At 49.8% G+C, this 23,086-nt stretch overlaps 1 protein-coding gene across 2 annotated transcripts in view; it reads right to left on the reverse strand.

The window, feature by feature from the left end:
- Positions 1 to 23,086, reverse strand: part of slc7a10a (solute carrier family 7 member 10a) — a 277,981-nt gene that overhangs the window by 19,095 nt on the left and 235,800 nt on the right. Inside the window, exons 2-3 of one of the 2 annotated variants that reach the window (XM_072595786.1) lie at positions 6,933 to 7,084; positions 1,108 to 1,233 (exon numbers count right to left, since the gene is read on the reverse strand). In XM_072595786.1, the coding sequence (XP_072451887.1) occupies positions 1,108 to 1,233; positions 6,933 to 7,084 (278 nt within the window). The remainder of the gene's footprint in view (positions 1 to 1,107; positions 1,234 to 6,932; positions 7,085 to 23,086) is intronic. The other variant, XM_072595787.1, reaches the window with a different exon arrangement.

Below are 23,086 nucleotides of genomic sequence, written 5' to 3' on the forward strand. Positions count from 1 at the left end.
CACTCCAAAGGGTGCCATCTCAATTACCCTTTCCTGTTTATCTTATCCAGTTTTTTTTTTCAATCGAAGAACTTTTATTTCACCGTGGACATGTTTAACCAAAACAAAAATAAGCCTTCCATTACCCTCCACATCTACAATTGACTAATTTATAGTCTTCTCACATTCAAGATCATGACGGCCCTTAACATTTAAAGCTGACAGGCATAAAGCTGGAAGAACACAGCAAACCACGCAGCACCAGGAGGCAACGAAGCCAACGCCCCCCGGGGTGCCACCCCCCCTTTGAAGCAGCGTTGACCCTGCCCCCCCCCCCCCATACGCCGCCCGGCCAGCCGCACCCCCCCAGCCACCTGCCCGTTTACTTGGATTCCAGCATGTGCAGTATTTTTGTTTCTTACATTTAAAGCTAACCACATTTTTGTCCAACACAATTTTAAATAAAAGCATGTATCATTTGTAACCCAGCTGGTTTTATCATGTGAAGTCCTATCTGAAAAGTCAGACCCAACTGGAACTCTATCTTATCCAGTTTTATTCTGAACAGTTCCATTCAGCCTGTCGTCAAACTCATTCCTTGCCACAGGATTCCCCATCAGGGTTCATTCTCAGTCCAGTAACACTCAAACTTTCACACTTTCATCCTCGTTCTCCCATCATTCACAGTCCCACCTCTCTCTAACTCTGTAACCCCTTCCCAAAACCTCATAACCTCCTTAAGACCTTCACAATTACCCCACTGGCCAAATGGTTGGTCATTGGCCCAGTATTGTTTGTGGAGAAAGTGAGGACTGCAGATGCTGGAGACCAGAGTTGAAAAATGTGTTGCTGGAAAAACACAGCAGGTCAGGCAGCATCCGAGGAGCAGGTGAGTCAACATTTCGGGCATAAGCCCTTCTTCAGTATTATTTGTGGTTGGATCATATAATTGTCTTAAATGGTTCTAGGAAAGCACTTGGGTTCATTGATTACACAAGAGGCACTATATAAATGCAGGACATTGTTATGGATTATGAACTATAAATTCCACAGTGTGAATGCAGCAGAGACAGAGGGGGAATCAGGAAAGGAGCTTTGTGCTAAACCAAGGAGTGATGTCTCACTTACCTTTACAGACCTGCACGAAGCCCATCACGATGATGAGTCCGAGGGCGAGGAGCTTGCCAGCGGTGAAGAGGTCCTGGACACGGGTAACCCACCGCACACGGAAACAGTTCACCCAGGTCAGCAGGACTGTGGGAACACCAACACAATGAGGCACTCGACAAACTTCAGGCACTTTCCAAACATTGTCTTTCCTATCCCACTCACCTCCAGGTAAATGTGACTCTGTACTCACCCTAGACGTCTTGTCACTGTGCTGGGGAACATCATCAGTGAGCCTCTGGTGAAGCCCTGGTGATCTGTCCCACTTTCTGTTTGTGTGTCTGGGTCTGTTGTGGTGGGTGATATCATTTCTGGTTTTTTTCTCAGAGGTTGGTAAATGGGATCCAAATTGCCGTGTTTATTGATGGAATTCCGGTCTGAATGCCCGGCCTCTAGGAATTCCGTGTGTGTCTCTGTTTAGCCTGTCCTAGGACGGATGTGTTGTCCCAGTCGAAGTGGTGTCCTTGTGTTTGTACAGTCCTTGCACGGCATTTTGTAAATGACATTCGTTTTGCTGGTTGTTGGTCCTTTAGGTCCATCAGTCGCTGTTTCAGTGGGTTGGTAGGTTCGTGGGCTACCATGATGCCAAAGGGCCGGAGTAGTCTGGTCGTCATCTCCGAGATGTCTTTGTATGGTAGTGTGGCTAGAGTTTCTGGGCGGTGTTGTGTCTCCCTGTTTGGGTTTGATGTTTAAGAATCGGTGGACTGTGTTTATCGGGTACCGTTGTTCTTGAATACGCTGTGTAGGTATGTTTCTTCTGCTGCTCATAGTTCCTGGGTGCTGCAGTGTGATGTGGCTCATTTAAATAATGTCCTGATGCAGCTCCGTTTGTGGGTGTTGGGATGATTGCTCCTGTAGTTAAGTATCTGGTCAGTGTGTGTTGCTTTCCTGTAGACACTGGTCTGCAGTTCTCCATTAACTGTTCGTTCCACCATGACATTATTTTAACAGGCCACATCACACTACAGCACCCAGGAACTATGAGCAGCAGAAGAAAAATACCTATACAGCGTATTCAAGGAGAATGGGTACCCGATAAACACAGTCCATCGACTCCTAAACATCAAACCCAAACAGGGAGACACAACACCGCCCAGAAACTCTAGCCACACTACCATACAAAGACATCTCGGAGATGACGACCAGACTACTCCGGCCCTTTGGCATCATGGTAGCCCACGAACCTGCCAACCCACTGAAACAGCGACTGATGGATCTAAAGGACCAACAACCAGCAAAACGAATGTCATTTACAAAATGCCGTGCAAGGACTGTACAAACACAACATCAGACACACAGGCAGGAAACTAGACACCAAGATACACAAACACCAACTACCCACCGAACAACATGACCCACTCTCTCTAGTATCGTTACACACAGGCAAAATAGGACACCACTTCAACTGGGACAACACATCCATCCTAGGACAGGCTAAACAGAGACACACACAAAATTCCTAGAGGCCGGGCATTCAGACCGGAATTCCATCAATAAACACAGCAATTTGGATCCCATTTACCAACCTCTGAGAAAAAAACCCAGAAATGATATCACCCACCACAACAGACCCAGACACACAAACAGAAAGTGGGACAGATCACCAGGGCTTCACCAGAGGCTCACTGATGATGTTCCCCAGCACAGTGCCGAGACATCTGAAAACAAACCTGCCAGCTCAGCGAGCAACCGTACAACCTGAACCTCAATCTGAGCCACAAATCTTCTCAAATATCGCATTGTAGAGGGAGCATTACTCTGTAATTAATCTCATGCTGTCCCTATCAGAAACAGACCCTTCGGTCCAACCCGTCCATGCCGTCCAGATATCCCAACCCAATCTAGTCCCACCTGCCAGCACCCGGCCCATATCCCCCCAAACCCTCCCTATTCATATACCCATCCAGGTGCCTTTTAAATGCTGTGGAGATACTGGATTGGACTGGGGTGGACAAGGTCAAAAATCAAACACCAGGTTATAGTCCAACAGGTTTATTTGAAATTGTGAGCTTTTGGAGCACTGCTCCTTCATTAGGCATTTAAATGTTCATTCCATACACATACCACCCTCTGCATGAAAAAGTTGCTCCTTAGGTCTCTTTTATATCTTTCCCCTCTCACCCTAAACCTATACCCTCTAGTTCTGGACTCCCCCACCCCAGGGAGAAGACTTTGTCTATTTATCCCTATCCATGCCCCTCATAATTTTGTAAACCTCTATAAGGTCACCCCTCAGCCTCTGACGCTCCAGGGAAAACAGCCCCAGCCTGTTCAGCCTCTCCCTATAGCTCAAATCCTCCAACCCCGGCAATATCCTTGTAAATCTTTTCTGAACCCTTTCAAGTTTCACAACATCTTTCCGACAGCACAAGGCAGGGGGAGTTGTTTCTATAAGAACTTTCCAAAAGGGAACCAGTTGGATACTTGAAGACGAGAAACTGCAGAGGTATAGATAAGGCCAAGGGAATGAGATTAATTGTATTGCTTTTCAAAACAGCTGTCAAAGGATTGATGGGCAGAATGGTCTCAATCCTGCTGCATTATTTTATAGTTTTGGTATGAAATCTTCTCCCTCCCTTTACATCTTGGCTGCAAAGACAATCACAAATTAATCAGGCACAATCCTAACCTTCACACAGGCCGTCCCCCCTTGGTCTAACATCAGAATACATTGCAAACCAACTTGGCCATTACATTCAGATGAAGACAGTTACAGGACGACTGGGAAGAGAGTTATTGCACTGTCAACACTTCGATACCAGGGAATTGACAGGATTTCCAATCATCTGGGGCTGCCCAGCAAACATTTTGAACACCACTAAAAGCAAATGCAGCAAAGTCACCAGGATACTTAACAACACTAGGACTGTCTCACAGCACCAGGGACCCAGGTTCGATTCCACCCTCAGGCGATGGTCTGTTTGCACATTCTCCCTGTGTCTGTGTGGGTTTCCTCCAGATGCTCCAGTTTCCTCCCACAATCCAAAGATGTTCAGGTTGAGGTGGATTGGGAGCTGTGTTAAATTACCCACAGTAATGGCCAAGGTAACGGGGATGGGGGGGGTGGGGGTGGGGGTGGGGATGGGGGTGGGGGTGGGGGTGGGGATGGGGGTGGGGGTGGGGGTGGGGGTGGGGGTGGGGATGGGGATGCTGTTCGGAGGTCAATGAAGACTCAATGGGCAGGGGGGCGAGTGACTGGGGGAGTGGATGACCGGGGGAGGGGGTGACTGGGGGAGTGTGTGACCGGGGGAGGGAGTGACCGGGGGAGGGAGTGACCGGGGGAGGGAGTGACCGGGGGAGGGGGTGACCGGGCGGAGTGGGTGACCGGGGGAGGGAGTGACCGGGGGAGGGAGTGACCGGGAGAGTGGGTGACCGGGGGAGTGAGTGACCGGGAGAGTGGGTGACCGGGGGGAGGGAGTGACCGGGGGAGGGAGTGACCGGGGGAGGGAGTGACCGGGCGGAGGGAGTGACCGGGGGAGGGAGTGACCGGGGGAGGGAGTGACCGGGGGAGGGGGTGACCGGGGGAGGGAGTGACCGGGGCAGGGAGTGACCGGGGGAGGGAGTGACCGGGAGAGTGGGTGACCGGGGGAGTGAGTGACCGGGAGAGTGGGTGACCGGGGGGAGGGAGTGACCGGGGGAGGGAGTGACCGGGGGAGGGAGTGACCGGGGGAGGGGGTGACCGGGGGAGGGAGTGACCGGGGCAGGGAGTGACCGGGGGAGGGGGTGACCGGGGGAGGGAGTGACCGGGGGAGGGAGTGACCGGGGGAGGGGGTGACCGGGGGAGGGAGTGACCGGGAGAGTGGGTGACCGGGGGAGTGAGTGACCGGGAGAGTGGGTGACCGGGGGGAGGGAGTGACCGGGGGAGGGGGTGACCAGGCGAGGGAGTGACCGGGGGAGGGAGTGACCGGGGGAGGGGGTGACCGGGGGAGGGAGTGACCGGGGGAGGGAGTGACCGGGGGAGGGGGTGACCGGGGGAGGGGGTGACCGGGGGAGGGGGTGACCGGGGGAGGGAGTGACCGGGGGAGGGGGTGACCGGGGGAGGGAGTGACCAGGGGAGGGAGTGACCGGGGGAGGGGGTGACCGGGGGAGGGAGTGACCGGGGGAGGGAGTGACCAGGGGAGGGAGTGACCGGGTGGAGTGGGTGACCGGGGGAGGGAGTGACCGGGGGAGGGAGTGACCGGGGGAGGGGGTGACCGGGGGAGGGAGTGACCGGGGCAGGGAGTGACCGGGGGAGGGGGTGACCGGGGGAGGGAGTGACCGGGGCAGGGAGTGACCGGGGGAGGGGGTGACCGGGGGAGGGAGTGACCGGGGGAGGGAGTGACCGGGGGAGGGGGTGACCGGGGGAGGGAGTGACCGGGAGAGTGGGTGACCGGGGGAGTGAGTGACCGGGAGAGTGGGTGACCGGGGGGAGGGAGTGACCGGGGGAGGGAGTGACCGGGGGAGGGGGTGACCGGGGGAGGGAGTGACCGGGGGAGGGAGTGACCGGGGGAGGGGGTGACCGGGGGAGGGGGTGACCGGGGGAGGGGGTGACCGGGGGAGGGAGTGACCAGGGGAGGGAGTGACCGGGGGAGGGGGTGACCGGGGGAGGGAGTGACCGGGGGAGGGAGTGACCAGGGGAGGGAGTGACCGGGTGGAGTGGGTGACCGGGGGAGGGAGTGACCGGGGGAGGGAGTGACCGGGGGAGGGGGTGACCAGGCGAGGGAGTGACCGGGGGAGGGAGTGACCGGGGGAGGGGGTGACCGGGGGAGGGAGTGACCGGGGCAGGGAGTGACCGGGGGAGGGGGTGACCGGGGGAGGGAGTGACCGGGGGAGGGGGTGACCGGGGGAGGGAGTGACCGGGCGAGGGAGTGACCAGGCGAGGGAGTGACCGGGGGAGGGAGTGACCGGGAGAGTGGGTGACCGGGGGAGTGAGTGACCGGGAGAGTGGGTGACCGGGGGGAGGGAGTGACCGGGGGAGGGAGTGACCGGGGGAGGGAGTGACCGGGTGGAGTGGGTGACCGGGGGAGGGAGTGACCGGGGGAGGGAGTGACCGGGCGAGGGAGTGACCAGGGGTGCGAGTGACTGGGGGAGGGAGTGACCGGGAGAGTGGGTGACCGGGGGAGTGAGTGACCGGGAGAGTGGGTGACCGGGGGGAGGGAGTGACCGGGGGAGGGAGTGACCGGGGGAGGGAGTGACCGGGTGGACTGGGTGACCGGGGGAGGGAGTGACCGGGGGAGGGAGTGACCGGGCGAGGGAGTGACCAGGCGAGGGAGTGACCGGGGGAGGGAGTGACCAGGCGAGGGAGTGACCGGGGGAGGGAGTGACCGGGCGGAGTGGGTGACCGGGGGAGGGAGTGACCGGGGGAGGGAGTGACCAGGCGAGGGAGTGACCGGGGGAGGGAGTGACCGGGCGGAGTGGGTGACCGGGGGAGGGAGTGACCGGGTGGAGTGGGTGACCGGGGGAGGGAGTGACCGGGGCAGGGAGTGACCGGGCGAGGGAGTGACCAGGCGAGGGAGTGACCGGGGGAGGGAGTGACCGGGCGGAGTGGGTGACCGGGGGAGGGAGTGACCGGGGGAGGGAGTGACCGGGCGAGGGAGTGACCGGGGGAGGGAGTGACCGGGCGGAGTGGGTGACCGGGGGAGGGAGTGACCGGGGGAGGGAGTGACCGGGGGAGGGAGTGACCGGGCGGAGTGGGTGACCGGGGGAGGGAGTGACCGGGGGAGGGAGTGACCGGGCGAGGGAGTGACCAGGGGGAGGGAGTGACCGGGCGAGGGAGTCCCTTCTCCATGGTGAACGCCCGTACTTACGAAGGCAGACAGCAGCGAGAAGTCTTGAGGCGATATAAGGGGGCACACAGGCAGGAAACACAGGCTGCAGAACATAACTGGAGAAGGTCAACGCCATCACGGTTTGTGTGGTCGGATTTATGACCAGCAGAGCACTCCACAGGACCAGGAACCTGGGGAAAGGAGAGGGAGGAGATTGGCACCATCACAATGCAGCTACACTGTGAGGGGACAGGACATTACAACAACAGTGAGAGGGGACAGTACAATGCAACAACACTGAGAGGGGACAGTACAATACAACAACACTGAGAGGGGACAGTACAATACAACAACAGTGAGAGGGGACAGTACAATACAACACTGAGAGGGGACAGTACAATACAACAACACTGAGAGGGGACAGTACAATGCAACAACACTGAGAGGGGACAGTACAATACAACAACACTGAGAGGGGACAGTACAATACAACAACACTGAGAGGGGACAGTACAATACAACAACACTGAGAGGGGACAGTACAATACAACAACACTGAGAGGGGACAGTACAATACAACAACACTGAGAGGGGACAGTACAATACAACACTGAGAGGGGACAGTACAATGCAACAACACCAAGAGGGGGCAGTACAGTACTACAACAACACTGAGAGGGGACAGGACAATACAACAACACTGAGAGGGGACAGTACAATACAACAACACAGAGAGGGGACAGTACAATACAACAACACTGAGAGGGGGCAGTACAATGCAACAACACTGAGAGGGGACAGTACAATACAACACTGAGAGGGGACAGTACAATACAACACTGAGAGGGGACAGTACAATACAACAACACTGAGAGGGGACAGTACAATACAACAACACTGAGAGGGGACAGTACAATGCAACAACACTGAGAGGGGACAGTACAATGCAACAACACCAAGAGGGGGCAGTACAGTACTACAACAACACTGAGAGGGGACAGTACAATACAACCCTGAGAGGGGACAGTACAATGCAACAACACTGAGAGGGGACAGTACAATACAACAACAGTGAGAGGGGACAGTACAATGCAACAACACTGAGAGGGGACAGTACAATACAACACAGAGAGGGGACAGTACAATGCAACAACACTGAGAGGGGACAGTACAATTCAAAACTGAGAGGGGCCAGTACAATACAACAACAGTGAGAGGGGACAGTACAATGCAACAACACTGAGAGGGGACAGTACAATTCAAAACTGAGAGGGGCCAGTACAATACAACAACACAGAGAGGGGACAGTACAATACAACAACACTGAGAGGGGACAGTACAATGCAACAACACTGAGAGGGGACAGTACAATTCAAAACTGAGAGGGGCCAGTACAATACAACAACAGTGAGAGGGGACAGTACAATGCAACAACACTGAGAGGGGACAGTACAATACAACAACACTGAGAGGGGACAGTACAATACAACAACACAGAGAGGGGACAGTACAATACAACAACAGTGAGAGGGGACAGTACAATGCAACAACACTGAGAGGGAACAGTACAATACAACACAGAGAGGGGACAGTACAATACAACAACACTGAGAGGGGACAGTACAATACAGCACTGAGAGGGGACAGTACAATACAACAACACTGAGAGGGGACAGTACAATACAACAACACTGAGAGGGGACAGTACAATACAACAACACTGAGAGGGGACAGTACAATACAACAACAGTGAGAGGGGTCAGTACAATACAACAACAGTGAGAGGGGACAGTACAATACAACAACACTGAGAGGGGACAGTACAATACAACAACACTGAGAGGGGACAGTACAATACAACAACACTGAGAGGGGTCAGTACAATACAACAACAGTGAGAGGGGACAGTACAATACAACAACACTGAGAGGGGACAGTACAATACAACAAAAGTGAGAGGGGACAGTACAATACAACAACACTGAGAGGGGTCAGTACAATACAACAAAAGTGAGAGGGGACAGTACAATACAACAACACTGAGAGGGGTCAGTACAATACAACAAAAGTGAGAGGGGACAGTACAATACAACAACACTGAGAGGGGTCAGTACAATACAACAACACTGAGAGGGGACAGTACAATACAACAAAAGTGAGCGGGGACAGTACAATACAACAACACTGAGAGGGGACAGTACAATACAACAACACAGAGAGGGGACAGTACAATACAACAACACTGAGAGGGGACAGTACAATACAACAACACTGAGAGGGGTCAGTACAATACAACAACAGTGAGAGGGGACAGTACAATACAACAACACTGAGAGGGGACAGTACAATGCAACAACACTGAGAGGGGACAGTACAATACAACAACACTGAGAGGGGACAGTACAATACAACAACAGTGAGAGGGGACAGTACAATACAACAACACTGAGAGGGGACAGTACAATGCAACAACACTGAGAGGGGACAGTACAATACAACAACACTGAGAGGGGACAGTACAATACAACAACACTGAGAGGGGTCAGTACAATACAACAACACTGAGAGGGGACAGTACAATACAACAAAAGTGAGAGGGGACAGTACAATACAACAACACTGAGAGGGGTCAGTACAATACAACAAAAGTGAGAGGGGACAGTACAATACAACAACACTGAGAGGGGTCAGTACAATACAACAAAAGTGAGAGGGGACAGTACAATACAACACTGAGAGGGGACGGTACAATACAACAACAGTGAGAGGGGACAGTACAATGCAACAACACTGAGAGGGGACAGTACAATACAACACTGAGAGGGGACGGTACAATACAACAACACTGAGAGGGGACAGTACAATACAACAACACTGAGAGGGGTCAGTACAATACAACAACACTGAGAGGGGACAGTACAATACAACAAAAGTGAGCGGGGACAGTACAATACAACAACACAGAGAGGGGACAGTACAATACAACAACACTGAGAGGGGACAGTACAATACAACAACACTGAGAGGGGTCAGTACAATACAACAACAGTGAGAGGGGACAGTACAATACAACAACACTGAGAGGGGACAGTACAATACAACAAAAGTGAGCGGGGACAGTACAATACAACAACACTGAGAGGGGACAGTACAATACAACAACACTGAGAGGGGTCAGTACAATACAACAACACTGAGAGGGGACAGTACAATACAACAAAAGTGAGAGGGGACAGTACAATACAACAACACTGAGAGGGGTCAGTACAATACAACAAAAGTGAGAGGGGACAGTACAATACAACAACACTGAGAGGGGTCAGTACAATACAACAAAAGTGAGAGGGGACAGTACAATACAACACTGAGAGGGGACGGTACAATACAACAACAGTGAGAGGGGACAGTACAATGCAACAACACTGAGAGGGGACAGTACAATACAACACTGAGAGGGGACGGTACAATACAACAACACTGAGAGGGGACAGTACAATACAACAACACTGAGAGGGGTCAGTACAATACAACAACACTGAGAGGGGACAGTACAATACAACAAAAGTGAGCGGGGACAGTACAATACAACAACACAGAGAGGGGACAGTACAATACAACAACACTGAGAGGGGACAGTACAATACAACACTGAGAGGGGACAGTACAATACAACAACACTGAGAGGGGTCAGTACAATACAACAACAGTGAGAGGGGACAGTACAATACAACAACACTGAGAGGGGACAGTACAATGCAACAACACTGAGAGGGGACAGTACAATACAACAACACTGAGAGGGGACAGTACAATACAACAACAGTGAGCGGGGACAGTACAATACAACAACAGTGAGAGGGGATAGTACAATACAACAACACTGAGAGGGGACAGTACAATACAACAAACTGAGAGGGGACAGTACAATACAACAACACTGAGAGGGGACAGTACAATACAACAACACTGAGAGGGGACAGTACAATACAACAAAAGTGAGCGGGGACAGTACAATACAACAACACTGAGAGGGGACAGTACAATGCAACAACACTGAGAGGGGACAGTACAATACAACAACACTGAGAGGGGACAGTACAATACAACAACACTGAGAGGGGACGGTACAATGCAACAACACTGAGAGGGGACAGTACAATACAACAACACTGAGAGGGGACGGTACAATGCAGAACACAGAGGGGACACTACAATACAACAACACTAAGAGGGGACAGTACAATACAACAACACTGAGAGGGGACAGTACAATACAACAACACTGAGAGGGGACGGTACAATGCAGCAACACTGAGAGGGGACAGTGCAATGCAACTACACTGAGAGGGACAGTACAATGCAACACAGAGAGGGGACAGAACAATGCAACAACACTGAGAGGGGACAGTACAATGCAACTACACTAAGAGTGGACAGTACAATGCAACAACACTGAGAGGGGACAGTACAATGCAGAACACAGAGGGGACACTACAATACAACAACACTAAGAGGGGACAGTACAATACAACAGCACTAAGAGGGGACAGTACAATACAACAACACTGAGAGGGGACAGTACAATACAACAAACTGAGAGGGGACGGTACAATGCAGCAACACTGAGAGGGGACAGTGCAATGCAACAACACAGAGAGGGGACAGTACAATACAACAACACTGAGAGGGGACAGTAAAATACAACAACACTGAGAGGGGACGGTACAATACAACAACACTGAGAGGGGACAGTACAATACAACAACAGTGAGAGGGGACAGTACAATACAACAAACTGAGAGGGGACGGTACAATGCAGCAACACTGAGAGGGGACAGTGCAATGCAACAACACAGAGAGGGGACAGTACAATACAACAACACTGAGAGGGGACAGTAAAATACAACAACACTGAGAGGGGACGGTACAATACAACAACACTGAGAGGGGACGGTACAATGCAGCAACACTGAGAGGGGACAGTACAATGCAACTACACTGAGAGGGGACAGTACAATGCAACTACACTGAGAGGGGACAGTACAATGCAACTACACTAAGAGTGGACAGTACAATGCAACTACACTGAGAGGGGACAGTACAATGCAACACAGAGAGGGGACAGTACAATGCAACATAGAGAGGGGCCAGTACAATGCAACTACACTGAGAGGGGACAGTACAATGCAACTACACTAAGAGTGGACAGTACAATGCAACTACACTGAGAGGGGACAGTACAATGCAACACAGAGAGGGGACAGAACAATGCAACTACACAGAGAGGGGACAGTACAATGCAACATAGAGAGGGGCCAGTACAATGCAACTACACTGAGAGGGGACAGTACAATGCAACTACACTAAGAGTGGACAGTACAATGCAACTACACTGAGAGGGGACAGTACAATGCAACACAGAGAGGGGACAGAACAATGCAACTACACTAAGAGTGGACAGTACAATGCAGCAACACTGAGAGGGGACAGAACAATGCAACTACACTAAGAGTGGACAGTACAATGCAACTACACTGAGAGGGGACAGTACAATGCAACTACACTAAGAGTGGACAGTACAATGCAACAACACTGAGAGGGGACAGTACAATGCAACAACACTGAGAGGGGACTGTACAATGCAACAACACTGAGAGGGGACAGTACAATGCAACAACACTGAGAGGGGACAGTACAATGCAACAACACTGAGAGGGGACTGTACAATACAACAACACTGAGAGGGGACAGTACAATACAACAACACTGAGAGGGGACAGAACAATGCAACACTGAGAGGGGACAGAACAATACAACAACACTGAGAGGGGACAGTTCAATGCAACAACACTGAGAGGGGACAGTACAATGCAACAACACAGAGAGGGGACAGTACAATGCAACAACACTGAGAGGGGACAGTACAATGCAACAACACTGAGAGGGGACAGTACAATACAACACTGAGAGGGGACAGTACAATACAACAACAGTGAGAGGGGACAGTACAATGCAACAACACTGAGAGGGGACAGTACAATACAACACTGAGAGGGGACAGTAAAATACAACAACACTGAGAGGGGACAGTACAATACAACAACACTGAGAGGGGACAGTACAATACAACACTGAGAGGGGACAGTACAATACAACAACACTGAGAGGGGACAGTACAATACAACAACAGTGAGAGGGGACAGTACAATACAACACTGAGAGGGGACAGTACAATACAACAACACTGAGAGGGGACAGTACAATACAACAACACTGAGAGGGGACAGTAAAATACAACAACACTGAGAGGGGACAGTACAATATAACAACACTGAGAGGGGACAGTACAATACAACAACACTGAGAGGGGACAGTACAATACAACAACACTGAGAGGGGACAGTACAATACAACAACACTGAGAGGGGACAGTACAATACAACACTGAGAGGGGACAGTACAATACAACAACACTGAGAGGGGACAGTACAATGCAACAACACTGAGAGGGGACAGTACAATACAACACTGAGAGGGGACAGTACAATACAACAACACTGAGAGGGGACAGTAAAATACAACAACACTGAGAGGGGACAGTACAATACAACAACACTGAGAGGGGACAGTACAATACAACACTGAGAGGGGACAGTACAATACAACAACACTGAGAGGGGACAGTACAATACAACAACACTGAGAGGGGACAGTACAATACAACAACACTGAGAGGGGACAGTACAATACAACAACACTGAGAGGGGACAGTACAATACAACACTGAGAGGGGACAGTAAAATACAACAACACTGAGAGGGGACAGTACAATACAACAACACTGAGAGGGGACAGTACAATACAACAACAGTGAGAGGGGACAGTACAATGCAACAACAGTGAGAGGGGACAGTACAATACAACAACACTGAGAGGGGACAGTACAATGCAACAACACTGATAGGGGACAGTACAATACAACAAAACTCAGAGGGGACAGTACAATGCAACAACACTGAGAGGGGACAGTACAATACAACAACAGTGAGAGGGGACAGTACAATGCAACAACAGTGAGAGGGGACAGTACAATGCAACAACACTGAGAGGGGACAGTACAATACAACAATGAGAGGGGACAGTAAAATACAACACTGAGAGGGGACGGTACAATACAACACTGAGAGGGGACAGTAAAATACAACACTGAGAGGGGACAGTACAATACAACAACATCGAGAGGGGACAGTACAATACAACAACAGTGAGAGGGGACAGTACAATGCAACAACACTGAGAGGGGACAGTAAAATACAACAACACTGAGAGGGGACAGTACAATACAACACTGAGAGGGGACAGTACAATACAACAACAGTGAGAGGGGACAGTACAATGTAACAACACTGATAGGGGACAGTACAATACAACAACACTCAGAGGGGACAGTACAATACAACAACAGTGAGAGGGGACAGTACAATGCAGCAAAACTGAGAGGGGACAGAACAATGCAACAACACTGATAGGGGACAGTACAATACAACAACACTGATAGGGGACAGTACAATACAACAACACTGAGAGGGGACAGTACAATGCAACAACACTGAGAGGGGACAGTACAATGCAACAACACTGAGAGGGGACAGTACAATACAACAACACTGAGAGGGGACAGTACAATGCAACAACACTGAGAGGGGACAGTACAATACAACAACACTGAGAGGGGACAGTACAATGCAACAACACTGAGAGGGGACAGTACAATACAACAACACTGAGAGGGGACAGTACAATACAACAACACTGAGAGGGGACAGTACAATACAACAACACTGAGAGGGGACAGTACAATACAACAACACTGAGAGGGGACAGTACAATACAACAACACTGAGAGGGGACAGTACAATGCAACAACACTGAGAGGGGACAGTACAATACAACAACACTGAGAGGGGACAGTACAATACAACAACACTGAGAGGGGACAGTACAATACAACAACACTGAGAGGGGACAGTACAATACAACAACACTGAGAGGGGACAGTACAATACAACAACACTGAGAGGGGACAGTACAATGCAACAACACTGAGAGGGGACAGTACAATACAACAACACTGAGAGGGGACAGTACAATACAACAACACTGAGAGGGGACCGTACAATACAACACTGAGAGGGGACAGTACAATGCAACAACACTGAGAGGGGACAGTACAATGCAACAACACTGAGAGGGGACCGTACAATACAACAACACTGAGAGGGGACAGTACAATGCAACAACACTGAGAGGAGACAGTACAATGCAACAACACTGAGAGGGGACAGTACAATACAACAACACTGAGAGGGGACAGTACAATGCAACAACACTGAGAGGAGACAGTACAATGCAACAACACTGAGAGGGGACAGTACAATGCAACAACACTGAGAGGGGACAGTACAATGCAACAACACTGAGAGGGGACAGTACAATACAACAACACTGAGAGGGGACAGTACAATACAACAACACTGAGAGGGGACAGTACAATACAACAACACTGAGAGGGGACAGTACAATACAACAACACTGAGAGGGGACCGTACAATACAACACTGAGAGGGGACAGTACAATGCAACAACACTGAGAGGGGACAGTACAATGCAACAACACTGAGAGGGGACCGTACAATACAACAACACTGAGAGGGGACAGTACAATGCAACAACACTGAGAGGAGACAGTACAATGCAACAACACTGAGAGGGGACAGTACAATACAACAACACTGAGAGGGGACAGTACAATGCAACAACACTGAGAGGAGACAGTACAATGCAACAACACTGAGAGGGGACAGTACAATGCAACAACACTGAGAGGGGACAGTACAATACAACAACACTGAGAGGGGACAGTACAATGCAACAACACCCAGAGGGGACAGTACAATACAACAACAGTGAGAGGGGACAGTACAATGCAACAACACCCAGAGGGGACAGTACAATACAACACTGAGATGTGCCAGTACAATACAACAACACTGAGAGGGGACAGTACAATGCAACACTGAGATGTGCCAGTACAATACAACAACACTGTGAGGGGACAGCACAATGCAACAACACTGAGAGGGGACAGTACAATACAACAACACTGAGAGGGGACAGTACAATACAACAACACTGAGAGGTGACAGTACAATGCAACAACACTGAGAGGAGACAGTACAATGCAACACTGAGAGGGGACAGTACAATGCAACATCACTGAGAGGGACAGTACAATACAACAACACTGAGAGGGGCCAGTACAATGCAGCAACACTGAGGGGATAGTTCAGTACAACAACACTGAGAGGGGCCAGTACAATACAACAACACTGAGAGGGGACAGTACAATACAACATCACTGAGAGGGACAGTACAATACAACAACACTGAGAGGGGCCAGTACAATGCAGCAACACTGAGGGGATAGTTCAGTACAACAACACTGAGAGGGGCCAGTACAATGCAACATCACTGAGAGGGGACCGTACAATACAACAACAGTGAGAAGGGACAGTACAATACAACAACACTGAGAGGGGACCGTACAATACAACAACACTGAGAGGGGACAGTACAATACAACAACACTGAGAGGGGACAGTACAATGCAACAACACTAAGAGGGGACAGTACAATGCAACAACATCGAGAGGTGACAGTACAATGCAACAACACTGAGAGGGGACGGTACAATGCAGCAAAACTGAGAGGGGACAGTACAATGCAGCAACACTGAGAGGGGACAGTACAATACAACAACACAGAGAGGGGACAGTACAATGCAACAACACAGAGAGGGGACAGTACAATGCAACACTGAGAGGGGCCAGTACAATCCAACAACAGTGAGAGGGGACAGTACAATACAACACTGAGAGGGGACAGTACAATACAACAACACTGAGAGGGGACAGTACAATACAACAACACAGATAGGGGACAGTACAATGCAACACTGAGAGGGGCCAGTACAATACAACAACACTGAGAGGGGACAGTACAATACAACAACACTGAGAGGGGACAGTACAATACAACAACACAGAGAGGGGACAGTACAATACAACACTGAGAGGGGACAGTACAATGCAACAACACTGAGAGGGGACAGTACAATACAACAACACTGAGAGGGGACAGTACAATGCAACAACACAGAGAGTGGACAGTAAAATACAACACTGAGAGGGGACAGTACAATACAACAACACTGAGAGGGGACAGTACAATACAACAACACTGAGAGGGGACGGTACAATACAACAACACTGAGAGGGGTCAGTACAATACAACAACACAGAGAGTGGACAGTAAAATACAACACTGAGAGGGGACAGTACAATACAACAACACAGAGAGTGGACAGTAAAATACAACACTGAGAGGGGACAGTACAATACAACAACACTGAGAGGGGACGGTACAATACAACAACACTGAGAGTGGACGGTACAATACAACAACACTGAGAGGGGACGGTACAATGCAGCAACACTGAGAGGGGCCAGTACAATGCAACAACAGTGAGAGGGGACAGTACAATACAACACTGAGAGGGGACAGTACAATACAACACTGAGAGGGGACAGAACAATGCAACAACACTGAGAGGGGACAGAACAATACAACAACACTGAGAGGGGACAGAACAATGCAACACTGAGAGGGGACAGAACAATACAACAACACTGAGAGGGGACAGTACAATACAACACTGAGAGGGGACAGTACAATGCAACAACACTGAGAGGGGACAGTACAATGCAACACAGAGAGGGGACAGAACAATGCAACAACACTGAGAGGGGACAGTACAATGCAACTACACTAAGAGTGGACAGTACAATGCAACAACACTGAGAGGGGACAGTACAATGCAACAACACTGAGAGGGGACAGTACAATGCAACTACACTGAGAGGGGACAGTACAATGCAGCAACACTGAGAGGGGCCAGTACAATGCAACAACACTGAGAGGGGACAGAACAATACAACAACACTGAGAGGGGACAGAACAATGCAACACTGAGAGGGGACAGAACAATACAACACCGAGAGGGGACAGTACAATGCAACAACACCGAGAGGGGACAGAACAATGCAACACTGAGAGGGGACAGAACAATACAACAACACTGAGAGGGGACAGAACAATGCAACACTGAAGGGGGACAGTACAATACAACAACACTGAGAGGGGACAGTACAATACAACAACAGTGAGAGGGGACAGTACAATACAACAACACTGAGAGGGGACAGAACAATGCAACAACACTGAGAGGGGACAGAACAATGCAACAACACTGAGAGGGGACAGAACAATACAACACTGAGAGGGGACAGTACAATACAACAACACTGAGAGGGGACAGAACAATACAACAACAGTGAGAGGGGACAGTACAATGCAACAACACTGATAGGGGACAGTACAATACAACAACACTCAGAGGGGACAGTACAATACAACAACAGTGAGAGGGGACAGTACAATACAACAACACTGAGAGGGGACAGTACAATGCAACAACACTGATAGGGGACAGTACAATACAACAACACTCAGAGGGGACAGTACAATACAACAACACTGAGAGGGGACAGTACAATACAACACTGAGAGGGGCCAGTACAATGCAACAATAGTGTGAGGGGACAGTACAATACAACAACAGTGAGAGGGGACAGTACAATGCAACAACACTGATAGGGGACAGTACAATACAACAACACTCAGAGGGGACAGTACAATACAACAACAGTGAGAGGGGACAGTACAATGCAGCAAAACTGAGAGGGGACAGAACAATGCAACAACACTGATAGGGGACAGTACAATACAACAACACTGATAGGGGACAGTACAATACAACAACACTGAGAGGGGACAGTACAATGCAACAACACTGAGAGGGGACAGTACAATGCAACAACACTGAGAGGGGACAGTACAATGCAACAACACAGAGAGGGGACAGAACAATACAACAACAGTGAGAGGGGACAGTACAATGCAGCAAAACTGAGAGGGGACAGAACAATGCAACAACACTGATAGGGGACAGTACAATACAACAACACTGAGAGGGGACAGTACAATGCAACAACACTGAGAGGGGACAGTACAATACAACAACACTGAGAGGGGACAGTACAATGCAACAACACTGAGAGGGGACAGTACAATGCAACAACACTGAGAGGGGACAGTACAATGCAACAACACTGAGAGGGGACAGTACAATGCAACAACACTGAGAGGGGACAGTACAATGCAACAACACTGAGAGGGGACAGTACAATGCAACAACACTGAGAGGGGACAGTACAATACAACAACACCCAGAGGGGACAGTACAATACAACAACACTGAGAGGGGACAGTACAATGCAACAACACCCAGAGGGGACAGTACAATGCAACAACAGTGAGAAGGGACAGTACAATGCAGCAACACTGAGAGGGGACAGTACAATACAACAACACTGAGAGGGGACAGTACAATGCAACAACACCCAGAGGGGACAGTACAATACAACAACACTGAGAGGGGACAGTACAATACAACAACACTGAGAGGGGACAGTACAATGCAACAACACCCAGAGGGGACAGTACAATGCAACAACACCCAGAGGGGACAGTACAATACAACAACAGTGAGAAGGGACAGTACAATGCAACACTGAGATGTGCCAGTACAATACAACAACAGTGAGAGGGGACAGTACAATGCAACACTGAGAGGGGACAGTACAATACAACAACACTGAGAGGGGACAGTACAATACAACAACACTGAGAGGGGACAGTACAATACAACAACACTGTGAGGGGACAGTACAATGCAACAACACTAAGAGGGGACAGTACAATGCAACAACATCGAGAGGTGACAGTACAATGCAACAACACTGAGAGGGGACAGTACAATGCAACAACACTGAGAGGAGACAGTACAATACAACAACACTGAGAGGGGCCAGTACAATGCAACATCACTGTGAGGGACAGTACAATACAACAACACTGAGAGGGGCCAGTACAATGCAGCAACACTGAGGGGATAGTTCAGTACAACAACACTGAGAGGGGCCAGTACAATGCAACAACACTGAGAGGGGACAGTACAATGCAACATCACTGAGAGGGGACAGTACAATACAACAACACTGAGGGGATAGTTCAGTACAACAACACTGAGAGGGGCCAGTACAATGCAACAACACCCAGAGGGGACAGTACAATACAACAACAGTGAGAAGGGACAGTACAATGCAACACTGAGATGTGCCAGTACAATACAACAACACTGAGAGGGGACAGTACAATACAACAACACTGAGAGGGGACAGTACAATGCAACAACACTGTGAGGGGACAGTACAATGCAACAACACTAAGAGGGGACAGTACAATGCAACAACATCGAGAGGTGACAGTACAATGCAACAACACTGAGAGGGGACAGTACAATACAACAACACTGAGAGGGGACGGTACAATGCAGCAAAACTGAGAGGGGACAGTACAATGCAGCAACACTGAGAGGGGACAGTACAGTACAACAACACTGAGAGGGGACAGTACAATACAACAACACTGAGAGGGGACAGTACAATGCAACACTGAGAGGGGCCAGTACAATGCAACAACACAGAGAGGGGACAGTACAATGCAACACTGAGAGGGGCCAGTACAATCCAACAACAGTGAGAGGGGACAGTACAATACAACAACAGTGAGAGGGGACAGTACAATACAACAACACAGAGAGGGGACAGTACAATACAACAACACTGAGAGGGGACAGTACAATACAACAACACTGAGAGGGGACAGTACAATACAACAACACAGAGAGGGGACAGTACAATACAACAACACTGAGAGGGGACAGTACAATCCAACAACAGTGAGAGGGGACAGTACAATGCAACAACACTGAGAGGGGACAGTACAATGCAACAACACTGAGAGGGGACAGTACAATCCAACAACACAGAGAGGGGACAGTACAATACAACAACACTGAGAGGGGACAGTACAATCCAACAACAGTGAGAGGGGACAGTACAATCCAACAACACTGAGAGGGGACAGTACAATACAACAACAGTGAGAGGGGACAGTACAATCCAACAACAGTGAGAGGGGACAGTACAATGCAACAACAGTGAGAGGGGACAGTACAATCCAACAACACTGAGAGGGGACAGTACAATGCAACAACACTGAGAGGGGACAGTACAATACAACAACACTGAGAGGGGACAGTACAATACAACAACACTGAGAGGGGACAGTACAATACAACAACACTGAGAGGGGACAGTACAATACAACAACACTGAGAGGGGACAGTACAATGCAACACAGAGAGGGGACAGAACAATGCAACAACACTGAGAGGGGACAGTACAATGCAACAACACTGAGAGGGGACAGTACAATACAACAACACTGAGAGGGGACAGTACAATACAACACTGAGAGGGGACAGTACAATGCAACAACACAGAGAGGGGACAGTACAATGCAACACAGAGAGGGGACAGAACAATGCAACAACACTGAGAGGGGACAGTACAATGCAACAACACTGAGAGGGGACAGTACAATACAACAACACTGAGAGGGGACAGAACAATGCAACAACACTGAGAGGGGACGGTACAATACAACAACACTGAGAGGGGACAGTACAATGCAACACAGAGAGGGGACAGAACAATGCAACAACACTGAGAGGGGACGGTACAATACAACAACACTGAGAGGGGACAGTACAATGCAACACAGAGAGGGGACAGAACAATGCAACAACACTGAGAGGGGACGGTACAATACAACAACACTGAGAGGGGACAGTACAATGCAACACAGAGAGGGGACAGAACAATGCAACAACACTGAGAGGGGACGGTACAATACAACAACACTGAGAGGGGACAGTACAATGCAACACAGAGAGGGGACAGAACAATGCAACAACACTGAGAGGGGACGGTACAATACAACAACACTGAGAGGGGACAGTACAATGCAACAACACAGAGAGGGACAGTACAATACAACACTGAGAGGGGACAGTACAATGCAACAACACAGAGACGGGACAGTACAATACAACAACACTGAGAGGGGACAGTACAATACAACAACACTGAGACGGGACAGTACAATACAACAACACTGAGAGGGGACAGTACAATACAACAACACCAAGAGGGGACAGTACAATGCAACAACACTGAGAGGGGACAGTACAATGCAACAACACTGAGAGGGGTCAGTGCAATGCAACAACACTGAGAGGGGACAGTACAATGCAACAACACTGAGAGGGGACAGTACAATGCAACAACACTGAGAGGGGACAGTACAATGCAACAACACAGAGAGGGACAGTACAATGCAACAACACTGAGAGGGGACAGTACAATGCAACAACACTGAGAGGGGACAGTACAATGCAACAACACAGAGAGGGACAGTACAATGCAACAACACTGAGAGGGGACAGTACAATGCAACAACACAGAGAGGGACAGTACAATGCAACAACACTGAGAGGGGACAGTACAATGCAACAACACTGAGAGGGGACAGTACAATGCAACAATACAGAGAGGGACAGTACAATACAACAACACTGAGAGGGGACAGTACAATACAACAACACCAAGAGGGGACAGTACAATGCAACAACACTGAGAGGGGACAGTACAATGCAACAACACTGAGAGGGGACAGTACAATGCAACAACACAGAGAGGGACAGTACAATGCAACAACACTGAGAGGGGACAGTACAATGCAACAACACTGAGAGGGGACAGTATAATACAACAACACTGAGAGGGGACAGTACAATGCAACAACACTGAGACGGGACAGTACAATACAACAACACTGAGAGGGGACAGTACAATACAACAACACTGAGACGGGACAGTACAATACAACAACACTGAGAGGGGACAGTACAATACAACAACACTGAGAGGGGACAGTACAATACAACAACACTGAGAGGGGACAGTACAATACAACAACACTGAGAGGGGACAGTACAGTACAACAACACTGAGAGGGGACAGTACAATACAACACTGAGAGGGGAC

The sequence above is a fragment of the Chiloscyllium punctatum genome, chromosome 26 (assembly GCF_047496795.1).
Source record: "Chiloscyllium punctatum isolate Juve2018m chromosome 26, sChiPun1.3, whole genome shotgun sequence".
Taxonomy (NCBI): Eukaryota; Metazoa; Chordata; class Chondrichthyes; order Orectolobiformes; family Hemiscylliidae; genus Chiloscyllium; species Chiloscyllium punctatum.